General features: G+C 46.9%; 1 protein-coding gene across 2 annotated transcripts in view; it reads right to left on the reverse strand.

Annotated features, from left to right (window-relative positions):
* The window catches only part of ATP8A2 (ATPase phospholipid transporting 8A2), a 526,913-nt gene that overhangs the window by 407,089 nt on the left and 105,346 nt on the right, over positions 1–14,478 (reverse strand). For both annotated transcript variants that reach the window (XM_067713702.1, XM_067713701.1), the window contains exons 3-5: positions 2,329–2,428; positions 1,760–1,858; positions 805–850 (exon numbers count right to left, since the gene is read on the reverse strand). In XM_067713702.1, coding sequence (XP_067569803.1) covers positions 805–850; positions 1,760–1,858; positions 2,329–2,428 — 245 coding nt within the window. The remainder of the gene's footprint in view (positions 1–804; positions 851–1,759; positions 1,859–2,328; positions 2,429–14,478) is intronic.

Below are 14,478 nucleotides of genomic sequence, written 5' to 3' on the forward strand. Positions count from 1 at the left end.
CATCTATTCATATTTAGCCCATATGAAGAAAATAATCACCTTGCATTTACAAGATTCACCAAAACACACACACTCGCATAAACACACCGCCCCCCCCCCGCATTAACACAGAGCTACCGTTCTAGAAATGCAACAATAAGCAGATAGAGGTCGGGGGCAATTATAAACCAAGGCTATGAACACTTTGACTTTTATGGACATAAAATATGTCTAGCTCCTGAAAATTAAAACCTTTTCTAAAACTCTAAAATACACAAATCCTGTTCAGATTTTAATTACCAGGACTCACCTTTTGTTGGATTTGTTTGTCATTTTGCTATTTTTAAAGTATCTTATAGATTTCCCTCAATTATTTATTTATTTAGTTTTGGCTGCCTTTGGTCTTCGTTGCCGCGCGCAGGTTTTCTCTAGTTGCGGCAAGCGGGGGCTACTCTTTGTTGCGGTGCGCGGGCTTCTCATCGTGGTGGCTTCTCTTGTTGCAGAGCACGGGCTCTACGCACGCGGGCTTCAGCAGTTGTGGCACGTGGACTCAGTAGTTGTGGCACGTGGGCTCTAGCGTGCAGGCTCAGTAGTTATGGCGCACGGGCTTAGATGCTCCGCGGCATGTGGGATCTTCCCAGACCAGGGCTCGAACCCGTGGTCCCCTGCATTGGCAGGCGGATTCTTAAGCACTGCACCACCAGGGAAGTCCCAGATTTCCCTCAATTTCTCTCAACACCATTAACTACTTATTTAAAATTCCTTAACTGCAAGTCTTGTTCTTAAGTTTTCTAGTGGAATAAATGAGTCAGCCTGGGGTCTTACCTATCGTTTTCTTTTTGTTAACTGCATTGTCTGCCTTATGTCGCTTCTGTTACAGAAAGAAAAAAAGGTGTTAGTTTCAAAAGTTCCAGATGAATAACTGAAACAGCGAACAATAAGATCCAGCAAAAAACAAGACAAGGAAACCAACGGGCAGCTACACTAACGTCCTAAAGTTCAGTTCAATGGTCGCGATCCAGCGCCACTCGCTAAATTCAGAGACTAACACCGTACATGTAGATGCGGCTTAAATGCTTGTATTTTGGTTACAGCAAGGAAAAAACACTTGGAAGCATAAAACTTTCTACTCCTTGACTGTTTTAGATCGAACTAAAAGAACTATTCTATAAGATAAACTAACAACAAACAACTGAACTCATTTTATTGATAAAGAACTTTGGGGGCAAAGTACCTCTGCTTTGATTTGTACTGCATTTATTCATTTACCTATTCCCAGAAAAATGTGCATGCATGTATGAGAGAGAGGGGGAGACAGACAGAAAGGAAGGGGAGAAGGAAGAGCCTGAAAAGAGGACAGAGAGAAAACAGGAAAGAGCATGAGTATGGCTGTAGCCAATGAATTTGGAGATGCACTGAAGTTTAAGGAGGGAGGAGATTCTTGTAAAGTAACCTCAATGCTGCTACACTAGACAGCAGTTCAGTCCTCCATTTGCTACCCAGACTAGCACGCTCTCAAGGAGGATGTAAGGAACATCGGCAATAAAAATCAGAGCGGGTCCATAAACCTAACATCAGGCAATACAGATTGAACTACTTCTGTTTCACTGTATAGTTCAGACACTGTGTGTACACATTCTGTCCCCAAAAATACCGTCATGAAACTTGAGAGCCTAGTTAGCCTATAGACCAACCTTTCTGTCTTAAAATATCCAAAGCAGCAAATAAGTTGTAAGTTACATTCAATAAATGTTTTTATTATCTGAAAGCAAAAACTTACAAAATCTTCTACAATCTCTTTGATGCCTGCGATTGTTAAAATAATGATCAATGGCACCAGGGTGGTATATCTTCCTGTTGGAGAAACATCTGGAATTTGCTGTAAGATAGAGAGACCAAAAGCGGGAAGTTGGCAAATTAAAATCCTCTCCAAGAAAAAGAAAATATGGCTCACACTCCTCGCTCCTCTGCAGTTCTGTTGCATTCATTTCTGTTACAAAGCGATTACCTTATTTTAAGAGCTAGCTAAGTCCATTACCTATTTTTAAAATTCTACCCAACGTTGTTTTGTGTTTGGATCAGAAAAGAGGGTTAGAAGTCAGATCCCACAGTCTTCTTTCAGTGCCTCTTTTCGTAACTGCAATTATCCTTAAGCAAAGAAGGATATACCTAAAGAAGTCTCCCTTTATGCAAAGATCCCATTTGTTCAAGCAAACAGTAATTGGATGAAGGAGGCACATTTCATTCAAGTCTGATGACCCTTTCTCGGTTAAGTGACCTTTTTAGCAAGATCTTATTTTGCATACAATTAAGGTTATGAATTTTAAGTAACTTTTTAAAAAATGTCACCTGTAATAAGGCAATGAAGAGGAAGAAGGCATTGGCAGCTCTCCTGATCTGCTCGTACAAGAATCGAGGTAGAAACGTCAACACGCTGTACTTGGCCGTACTGTGAGGACAAAGGAAAACGCTGCTATAAGTTATGGATGTAAATTCTAAAACACAGGAAAACAAAGTTTCCAAAATTACACAAGTGATTGTAAAAACAAAATATTTCAAAACTCAGGACAAGAACATTGCTGTGCTGGCCCTCTCCGTCTTGTAAAAAGACACCTTTCCTAAGAAAATCTTCTAATGCGATCTCTGTTTTCAAACTTTGATACATACGTGTTCATTTAGTGACACACGGTGTAACCAGGGAAATGTACCCACCTTCTAGGAGCCTTGTGCTATGAACACACTAAGCGTATAAACGATGTCTGTATAGATAAAGATACGTATCAAAGATCACAAAACAGAAAGAGGCACATGTTCCCAAAGCAGTAATATATGAACAGAGAGAGAGGTGAAGCATCTGCCTAGTACCTCACACAAACCAAGGTAGAACTGTTACCCCAGGATTGCTGAGTCACTACAGTTCTTATCACAAAGCCGCTGATTCAACGTAGAACGTCCACTGTATCAAGCATGCCCTGGTAACGGGCATGTGGTTGACAGTTCAATGTGTCCCTCTGGACACTCAACACAGACATTTTATGCTCAGCCACACCTGAATGAACCCCCCTTCTACACATCCTTCATTCAGCCACCTTCACTCACACTCCACTTCCACGTGAGACATCCTCTCCTTCCACGCCATGTCTCCAGGACTAATCTTGCCCTCCCATGAAGTGTGGTCCAATTCGCGAAGGCTCTTCTTCCTCCAAGTCACAGGGTGATGTTTACACCTCCGTAATATAGTCTCTGCTTTGCTTTGTATTATATTTATGTACCCCCAGAATAGATTCTTGGAACAGTACGAATGTTTACTTTGTTAAAAAAACAAATAACAGACCCAAAATGGAGTCACCTGTGCTCAGCCCACATCATCAAACTGAGACTCGATGCCTGACCTAATTGCAGCTTCAGCCTGTTCCAGGAATCTAATCTTAACCAGTCAGTCTGGAATCACCTGGTCAGCACTAGGGAGGTTATCAACCTGATACGCCCCAAAGGAATGTGACTTTGCCCCAAACAATTGACTCTTAGCTAGTAACTTCCTTGTCCCACTGTTTTTTACCTATAAAAGTCTTCCACTTTGTACAACTCTCAGAGCTACTCTATCTGCTCGATGGGATACTGCCGAACTCATAAATCACTGAATAAGATCTTTAAAATTTACTCACCTGATTTTTTTTTTTAAACAACCTCTACTTTGTATGTTCCTAGCACATAGCAGATCATCAACGAACAGTGCAATAATGGAAAGGCATAAACTGGGGACCTGAGGGATAAAACGAACCATACCTCCTTTAGCTGCTCAAAGCCTCATCCATAAAAATACCTGCCGAGTCTGAGCTCACCTTCTGAAGCCACCTCTTACCTGAAGTACAGTCTTGAGAGGTTTTCTGGGTTTAAAATACACATTAATTAGAAGCACCAAAGAGAAGAGCCAGGCGCTCAGAAGACAGAGCACCTGAGGCACATGTACTTCTATAACACCTGACGGTGACCAAACCTGGAGTGACCGAATGAAATGCCAAAACTGACAACTCGGGCTTCCCTGGGGGTGCAGTGGTTAAGAATCCACCTCCCAATGCAGGGGACACGGGTTCGAACCCTGGTCCGGGAAGATCCCACATGCCGTGGAGCAACTAAGCCCGTGCGCCATAACTACTGAGCCTGCGCTCTAGAGCCCGTGGACCACAACTACTGAGCCCGTGTGCTGCAACTACTGAAGCCCACGTGCCTAGAGCCTGTGCTCCGCAACCATAGAAGCCACGGCAATGAGAAGGCCGTGCACCGCAATGAAGAGTAGCCCCCTGCTCTCCGCAACTAGAGAAAACCCGCACACAGCAACGAAGAACCAAAGCAGCCTAGATAAATAAATAAAATAAATTTATTTTTTAAAAAACTGACAACTCAAAACACACAGCAGCCTGAGGCCATATGATGGGGGCGGTGGGGAAGGAATGGGATGGGATGGGATAGCTCCATGTACCATTTGTGGCCACTGCTGCAGGGAAGATCTGGTGTCACAGCCTGGTGTTTTGCAATACACAATGATTAAGAGTCATCCTTAAGACAGAATTATTTCTAGCCTTCTTCTGAAGGCGCTGTGATACTGTGATTTATTACAAGAAACATATATTTGGTCTTCATCCCAGTTACTGGCACAGAGCTCCTAAAACCTTTGGGATTTCTGTTGTGTTGAGAGCGATAAAGGTATCTTTTGTTATGTCAATGAGGTGACTCATGGAAAGTCCCTAGGTAACCTAAGGATGGGGGCTGGATGCCAGGGGAACCAACCACATGATTGGAGGGTTGAAACTTTCAGTCCCACCCCCTCCTAAGAGAAAAGAGGGGCTGGAGATTTCAATCACCGACAGCCAATGATTCTATCAATCACGTGTCTGCAATGAAGCCTCCATAAAAAGCAAAAGGACAGGTTTGGAGAACTGAAGACCCAAGGGAAGATCTGATGTTGCCATTTAAGTCTATAGACCATCTGCTGGCAGAATTCCTTCTTCCTCAGGGAGGTCAGTCTCTGTTCATTCAGGCCTTCACCTGATGGATGAGACCCACCCACATTACGGTGGGCGATGTGCTTTACTCAAAGCCCACCAATTTATCCATAAATGTCAATCTCATCCAAAAGGTACCTTAAGAGAAACACCTAGAATAACATTTGACCAAATGTCCAGGCACCCTGGCCCAGCCAAACTGACACATAAGATTAACCACCGCACGCATATCCCGATTCAGTGGGTCTGGAATGGGTCTGAGATTCTGCATTTCTAACGAGTTCCCAGGTGCTGGTCTGAGAACACACTGAGCGGCAGCTACCCCTGAGGAGGTAGATGTGTTCGAGTCACCCATTTGAGTTCCACCCAGCTGAACAGGATACAATGTAACTGGATTCCCCGGGAGAAAGAAAATTTACAGGATGAAAGGGGTGAGTGAAGAGCTTCCCAGCAGAAGAGTTTGTTCACCAGCTGAACTCGTTACCCCAGAAGGTTCCCCCTCAAACTGCATGTGTCAGCCTCCCTGATGGCCCGGTCAGGCATTGGCTGCAAGCACATCTCAGGCGTTTAGTGAGTCTGTAGGGCCTGGGGCACGGGGAGAAATGACCAGGAGAAAACAGGACTGTTTCCCATGGCTCACCCAGCTTCCCTGTAAGTATCTGTTAGATCAGTGTTTCCCGAAATCAGGTGACATGAAGAATGAGCAAGGGCTTGTCAAAAATCCATCCATCCCTCCATCCATCCATCCCTCCATCCATCCATCCATCCATCCTTCCACAGGTATTTACTGAGCCTTATCTATGCACCAGGCACCGTGCCCAGCACTGCGGGGAATCAAAGGGTCACAAAAGCATTATCGCAAGGGAATTACATTCTAGAGACAAAACGACACTTTAAAACCAAATAAAATATGCGGCAGGATAGATAGTGAAGAATACCGTGGAGGAAAACAGACCAGGGATGGAGGACACAGAAGAGGACACTGCGGGGTGAGGGGGGCGGGAGCAGGGGAAGAAGTTATTTTCAACAGTGATCAGGGAATGTGTCACTTAGAAGGTGACCTGTGAGCAAAGGCCTAAGGGACGTGACGAAGCAGGAACCAGCCACGTGGATGCACAGAAAAGAAATCTGCAGAGAGAGGGAACAGCGCGCACAAAAACGCTGAGAGGGAGGGCAGCCGCCGTCCTCCTGCTGCAGGGGCAGGGAGGGGACCGGGGGGCGGGGCGATGGGGCTGACTCAGGCCCTGCAGCTCATGTCCCCACTGGCCTTTCTGTCTTCAGGAGACAGGAAGTCTCTGCAGGACTCCGAGGATAAGACAAGGTCTGCCGACAAGGCCAACCTGCAAACCTCTCTCCGGGCCCCTGACCCAGCAGGGAAGGAACGTGGCTACGTGTGTGGTGGGCACATTCCTCGTGGAAACTCTTAGGAGCTGGCGAGTATGGGAAACAAGCATCAGAAAACAGGGCCTGGAGACACGTGGGTCAGGGGCTCCCTCCTGTCACAACAAAAGCACTTCCAGAATCTGACCTCCGGAGGGCAGCCCCGGAACCCGGGGTGATGCCTGAGTGCAATTTTCCAGCGGAGAAAAAATCCAAGTTGACGGCTGTTCTCCAAAGGCAAGTCTAACAACGCAGTAGCTGCCCAAAGACTAACTTCTCTGGACCACAAGCCTCCGGAAACCCAGCAACCAAACTAGCTTAACACGCTCCTTCCAGATGTGAACAGTAACCCACACTGGGGTGTTCTCCTTCTCTGGCCTCACGTGGACAAATACATTTCTCGTACGTGCCCAAGGTAGCCTCAGCAGTCAGTGTTTACTGGAAGACCGGGGGGGCCCTTTAAACCCCTTCACAGAAGCTGACTCTGTGAGCTGACCAGTGGCTCCATGACCCTGTTCTGGGAACCCTCCCTCTCCCAGCTCCCTGCAGGAGACCTTCCACCTTTCCGCTCTCACATGTTCGCTCAGCAAGGAGTTCCGGATTACTGAAGGTAAAAGACACGGCCTAAGACGGCCATTCATGTCCTCATAAACAGCTTCATTCATTTATCCCTTAAGAGTACATTACACACCAACCCCTAAGAAAGAGCCATGAGACCAGTATATACAAAGCCCCCGGGGGACCCCCTGCCACTCCCGTTGACAACGGGCCTCACCGCACACCTGGGACTCGCCCAGGAGGACGTGCCGACAGACAGCCCGCCGCGGACAGGTCCTCTCCCCTGCCGTGGACTCCTGACGCAGTCAGTCGCCCCTCCCAAATTATATTCTGGAAACCTTGAACGCAAAAATCCCTGATCACCAGGGCCCGTCCATTGTCAAGATAGGCCCACCTCACTAGAAGGTTTTACTTCATTTTACTGAGCTACTGAAATTTCACCAGTTACAAAGAACAGACTAATAAGCTCATTTCCAAACGTGGACGTGTTTATTTTCAACACTTTTCCAGTTTGTCTACAACTGGAAAAGATGTGCTAGATACCGCCTGGCCTCATAACCTGTTCCCAGAATGCAGTCACTGGACCTGGACCAGTACTGAGAGTGCCGTAATTACTCACAGCACTTCATCATAGACCGTGCGGGCTGAAAAATCAGCCTAGTCTTTACAATACACATCCAATGAGAAAAATGGGTTGAGTCCTAATCGATCAGCTTATAAATATACCTTTGAACATAAGTTCAGAAATTAGACACCCCTGTAATTCCCATTAAACAGCATGAGTGTCCTGTTCCTATCACAATTCTAATTTGGTTTTTTTTACTCAATACATTATTCAATGAATAGCTTTGGACACAAGGCAATTTATCTCACATAGAAACGTGGGCTGAAAAGAAGATAACAGAGAGAAGGCAACATTTTGAGCACGGAGCTCGCTGTCAGGCGAATCTTTCGGTGAAGAAAACTCCCAGGCAAGCAGTCCCGAAGGCCAGACATTAGACATGCCTACGGCTAACATCTTTAAACATGGCACCGTGGAAGAGTAGGTTTGATTCGTTTGCTTTACGAGAAAACTTGGCAACTTTCTGCTACAAAATCAGAAGAAAAGGAGTTTGAGACTCTGACTCAATTTTACATGGCAAATCTCAAAGGATCCCTTTCCATGAGATTTCCCATCTTCAGTAAAAAGATACAGCAAATACCTCTTATGAAACTACCTGGCCTAAAGGCAGACAAGCACAGGAGTCACAGTTCAGGCCCAATCCCACCACTGCCACCAAAGAAAAGCACTATGGGTCAGTCTATTGAATTACAACACCCTTGGCCCTTCACTGAGAACTCAGTATATCCTTTCCAAACCCAGAGAAACAAGCCCTAACAAAAGGAAAGGGTTAAGGCTGCCCTGGAAGTCAAAGGTGTGACATGACTCTGAAAATCAGTTACGGGAGCAGAAGCGCTCAAATCCATCCTGCAGGTCTCTGCCCTCAGTCACAGAGGCGGTGTCGCTGCTGGTCGCAAAGGGAGGTCACTGTGACTGTCCAAGAGGTCACTCCCAAGCAGGTAGAGCCCAGGAGCTCCAACCATGAGTGACATCTACATGGGCGACCAGCAGAGGTGGAGTCAGGGTGCAGAGCTCACTGGTGTGGGACACACACAAACCTCACTTGGAGCTGAACGTAAAGCAAGTCTGTCTCTCCTTTATCATTTTATTTTTGTCTGTTTCTCACATGACTGCCAACCTTCATCCAAATGTTTAATTTTTTTTTTTTTTTTTTTTGCGGTACACGGGCCTCTCACTGTTGTGGCCTCTCCTGTTGCAGAGCACAGGCTCTGGACACACAGGCTCAGCGACCATGGCTCATGGGCCCAGTCGCTCCGCGGCATGTGGCATCTTCCCGGACCGGGGCACGAACCCGTGTCCCCTGCATCGGCAGGCGGACTCCCAACCACTGCGCCGACAGGGAAGCCCCGAATGTTTGATGTTAATTACAAATTTCCTGTTGGGTTCTGTGCACTTTCCTGAATGCCGAATAAGCTAAGGATGCTGCTGAAGTTCCCGGAAGTGAGCACACCCATGGAGGCGCTGGTCAGAAACTGAACACAGAGACACGAGGGGCCTAAGTCTTTATGTATGGGATTCGACAGCATAAAGGCCAATCTCAAGGGCACCTGGCTTCTGACTCCCAACTGTAAAATGGACCCACACATTTCACACTTCTGCCTACTCAGGCACCATTAAAATAGTAGAAAACTGTGTAAAAATACACTGCCACGTTTTTAAAATCTAGGAGCGGAATTATCAGCTAAGGAGTTTCTCCACCCCCCCCACCCCCAAAATAGACTCCTTTCTGCTTTTGGCAAGAAAGATGTCTCCTTGCCTCTAAAATGCCTTCTGAGAATGAGCCATGGGAAAAGAGGGGCATGCAGAGGGGCCTGGGGCCTGAGGAAGGGCCCTGGGCTGTGAGGCAGGCAGCCTGACCTACCAGAGAAGACAGGTCAGTCCATTTTCAAGAGAGCAGAGGGTCGCTGCATTCGTTGGGGTTCCCCAGAGAACCAGAACCAATAGGATGTATATGTACATGTATGGGCTCACACAAGTCCCAAGATCTGCACTCAGCAAGCTGCAGACCCTGGAGGGCCGACAGTGTAGCTCTAGCTCAGAGGCAGGAGCAGACGACGTCCCAGCACGAAGCCTGTAAGGAAGGAACAGTTCCCTCTCACTCAGCCCTTTGTTCTATTCAGGCCCTCACCTGATTGGACGAGGCCCACCCACACTGGGGAGGGAAATCTGCTTTACTCAGTCCATGAATCAAATGTTAACCACGTTCAAAATCACCCTCACAGAAACACCCAGAATAATGTTTGACTAAATATCCGTCAAGTTGACATAAATTCACCGTCACAGTCACCTATTAGGCAGGACTGACCTCGGAGAGCCTCCTGGAGAGAAAGGAGGTACCTGGGGACAAGGACACTCAGAGCAGCCAGTTTGGGGGCTCACCCCACCACAAGGACACTGGGGCTGGTAAGCAGTACTGTGAAACACCTCCTGTAGCTTAACAGTGCCGGGACCCGGCCCTGCCCTGCCCACCAGAGGGCCCAGGACCCAGCCCCGCCCACCAGCCGCGAGCAGCCTCTACACACGGCAGGGCCTGGCAACCAACCAGAAGAGGGGCCAGCTGCACCCACCAGCACACCGACAGTAGTCAGCACCGCCACAGCAGAAGGGCCCATGCAGCCCACATAAAGGGTACCCCTAGAGCATACAGCTCTGGTGACCAGAGGGGAGTGTCCCGCTGGTACCCACAGGGCGTCTCCCACATAAGGCCACTTCCGCAAGATCAGGAAGCATAACCAACCTACCTAATACATAGGAATAAAAGCAGAGAATGAGGCAAAATGAGGTGACAGAGGAATATGTCCCCAACAAAGGAAGAAGAAACCCCAGAAGAACTAAGGGAAGTGGAGATAAAGCAATCTCCCTGAGAAAGAGTTCGAGGTAACGACCATAAAGATGCTCAAAGAACTCAGAAAGGGCTTCCCTGGTGGCGCAGCGGTTGGGAGTCCGCCTGCCGATGCAGGGGACACGGGTTCGTGCCCCGGTCCGGGAAGATCCCACGTGCTGCGGAGCGGCTGGGCCCGTGAGCCATGGCCGCTGCGCCTGCGCATCCGGAGACTGTGCTCCGCAGCGGGAGAGGCCGCGGTGGTGAGAGGCCCGCGTACCGCAAATAATAATAATAATAAAACATAACAAAAGGTTGCAAAATATACAGTGTTCTGATGGAAAAAATAAGAATTGATATGTAAAAAACAAAAATGTTCCAGGAGAAAAATGAGACAGGAAAAATAAGTTATACTAGAAAGGAGACAAACACGATATACGACTTCACTAATTCACCCTGAAGTAAGTAAGTTAAATCTTCATCTATAAGAATTCAGAGAGATGTCTTCTAAACCTAACTTAGAAATACAGTGGAAACCACCAAAAGAATTAAAAACAGTGGTTGCCGTTGGTGGAACAGAATCAGAATGGGAGAGACAGGGCTGGAAGCTACTGATTTTCATGATAAGCTTCCACAGTATTGGAACTTTTAACTACCTTATGTATTATTTTAATAAATATTTTAAATAAAAATTAATAGTACCAGATGTAACTGTCAAGGGGCCATCAGTTCTTGGATGTTTAGCTAATTTCAGGAATGGTTGTACGTAAGGAGCTGTTTATTAGAACATGAAATTAGGCTGAAGACCTAGTTTACTCGTATACTGCTTCCCACCACAAAATGAGATAGTTACACTCATATCTGATATTCAATCACCTCCTTCCGCCAGCAGCAACTGCGCCCCGGGTCACGGACAAAAGGAAGGGAATTTTAACCTGCCCTCCATGAGTCTAACAAGAAGCAAACACCCAGAGCCTGGCACCCAGAGTACAAAGTGTTTACACACTCGTTGCTTTGAGAAGAGCAGTCTGGCTTTCAGGACTGGAGTCTTCACCCTGTAACTCAGCCCACGGGAGAAATGAGAGTAAAGTTCCTCCCCCTTAAATGGAAGTCACTTTATTCTGTAGCATTTTAGCTCTTATTCAGTTCTCTTGCTTCCTTTCATCCTCTGCTAAATTCCTAGAACATCTCTCTTCTTCTCATCAAACCACATCCTTCTCTTCTGAGCCAACAGCCCAAGGGGTCACCTTCTCTGCAAGCTTTTCTCTATTCACGTCTACCCAGTGCACCATCATTTCAACTGTGTGTGTGAGTATGAGTGTGGGCGGGGGTGAGGGGTAGGGGAAGGAGAGCAGGGAAAGTAATTCTCTCTCCTCTGACCGTTGAGCTCTAGGTTGGCCACATCAAATAAGTATTCCCTTAACCCCTGTGCTTGCCTTGCGGGTGGAGAGCCCAGAGCACACCTCAGACCAGCAGCAGCACAGCGCCCTCTGCTGGCCGGTCGTCACCGCAGTGTTTCTGCCAGGTAGACCTCACTGCCCCATCCAGTCTGAGCCAGACCACGGTCCTCAGTCGTTCTCCAACAGAAGCTTCAATTCACCCCATGCTCAGAGGGTTCAAATCCGGGGCGGGGGGGCGGGTATAAAACGCACTAACCAGGAAGCTTGAGCTGTGAGCTCAGATCAAGGTCCGCACAACATGAAACTGTGTTAGAACGTGGCTACAGGAAGCAGGAAAGTGATGGCAAGAAATAAAAATACGGTGGGACGCACATATGGCCACCTTACCTTTGATAAAGGAGGCAAGGATATACAATGAAGAAAAGACAGCCTCTTCAATAAATGGTGCTGGGAAAACTGGACAGCTACATATAAAAGAATGAAATTAGAACACTCCCTAACACCATACACAAAAATAAACTCAAAATGGATTAAAAACCTAAATGTAAGGCCAGACACTATAAAACTGTTAGAGGAAAACATAGGCAGAACACTCTGTGACATAAATCACAGCAAGATCCTTTCTGATCCACCGCCTAGAGAAATGGAAATAAACCCAAAAATAAACAAATGGGACCTAATGAAACTTAAAAGCTTTTGCACAGCAAAGGAAACCATAAACAAGACGAAAAGACAACCCTCAGAATGGGAGAAAATATTTGCAAATGAAGCAACTGACAAAGGATTAATCTCCAAAATTTACAAGCAGCTCATGCAGTTCAATATCAAAAAAACAAACAACCCAATCCAAAAATGGGCAGAAGACCTAAATAGACATTTCTCCAAAGAAGACATACAGATTGCCAACAAACACATGAAAGGATGCTCAACATCACTAATCATTAGAGAAATGCAAATCAAAACTACAATGAGGTATCACCTCACACCGGTCAGAATGGCCATCATCAAAAATTCTACAAACCATAAATGCTGGACAGGGTGTGGAGGAAAGGGAACCCACTTGCACTGTTGGTGGGAATGTAAATTGATACAGCCACTATGGAGAACAGTTATGGAGGTTCCTTGAAAAACTAAAAATAGAACTACCATATGACCCAGCAATCCCACTACTGGGCATATACCCTGAGAAAACCATAATTCAAAAAGAGTCATGTACCACAATGTTCACTGCAGCTCTATTTACAATAGCCAGGACATGGAAGGAACCTAAAAGTGTCCATCGACAGATGAATGGATAAAGAAGATGTGGCACATATATACAATGGAATATTACACAGCCATTAAAAGAAACGAAATGGTGTTATTTGTAGTGAGGTAGATGGACCTAGAGTCTGTCATACAGAGTGAAGTTAAGTCAGAAAGAGAAAAACAAATACCATATGCTAACACATATATATGGAATCTGAAAAAAAAAAGGTTCTGAAGAACCTAGGAGCAGGACAGGAATAAAGACGCAGACGTAGAGAATGGGCTTGAGGACACGGGGAGGGGGAAGGGTAAGCTGGGACGAAGTGAGAGAGTGGCATGGACATATATACACTACCAAATGTAAAATAGATAGCTAGTGGGAAGCAACCGCATAGCACAGGGAGATCAGCTCGGTGCTTTGTGACCACCTAGAGGGGTGGGATAGGGAGGGTGGGAGGGAGATGCAAGAGGGAGGGGATATGGGGATATATGTATAGCTGATTCACTTTGTTACACAGCAGAAACTAACACACCACTGCAAAGCAATTATACTCCAATAAAGATGTTAAGAAAAAATAGGGTGGGAGACAAGGGACCCCAGTCTCCATCCTCGCTTCCAGGTCCCTCTCCCCTTCTCCCGGAGCCCTCCATCAACCTTCGCAAAAGCAAATCCCGTTGCTTCTTAAAACCAAGTCAAACCTCTCGTCAACGTCTTAACCACTGGCCAATCCTGAGGTCATTAGATACTCTGGCCTTTTCTGAGCTAAGAGGAGGTGGGTGGGTGCCACCCTGCAGGGAGGAAGCGGAGGGTGGCGATGGCACCATTCTCAGCTCCCCAGGTCCTGTTTTGTTTTTACCCAAATCTGACCCTTATAGTCCTTAAGAGCAACACGCCAGGACAGCGGGGCTCACACAGCTGTCGGGGAGGGAGATGCCAGCCAAGGGGAGAGCTGAGCAAACACCCAACTCGGTTCAGGAAGGGGGATCCTGCAAGGAGGGAGGTGGCGCTGGGACAAGAGTACAGTCATCTCCGGGACACCACCTAGCAAGGAGCCGCCAGGGGACAGGAGGGGCAGGGGGGGCTCACGAGTGAAGCCCAAGGACATCGCTGTGACCAACGAAACCACGGGAGCATCACGCTTACTCGCTGCTGGATGGACGTGGACGGAAGGCGTCCGAAAGAATCAGTGGGAAGATAGTGGTGACTGTGTTTGCAAACAGTTATAAAAATGTCAGAAGCTTCAATTCACTTTTTATCCTGCTGTTTTCAGTTTTTTGAACAGAGATGAAGGTCCTGTGACTATCAGAGAAGCAAAGCTCTTCTAAAAACCCACAGGTACCAGGGTCCCTGCCCCTCCAAAAGCGGAAACAAAGAAACAGAACACAGGCTGCGTCCCCTCTCGTCTCCCCTCTCGCTGTACCTGCCGCCTCCCTCACTGTCTCTGCCAAAGCGGCCTCCATACCTTC

The sequence above is a fragment of the Pseudorca crassidens genome, chromosome 18 (genome assembly GCF_039906515.1).
Source record: "Pseudorca crassidens isolate mPseCra1 chromosome 18, mPseCra1.hap1, whole genome shotgun sequence".
Lineage (NCBI taxonomy): Eukaryota > Metazoa > Chordata > Mammalia > Artiodactyla > Delphinidae > Pseudorca > Pseudorca crassidens.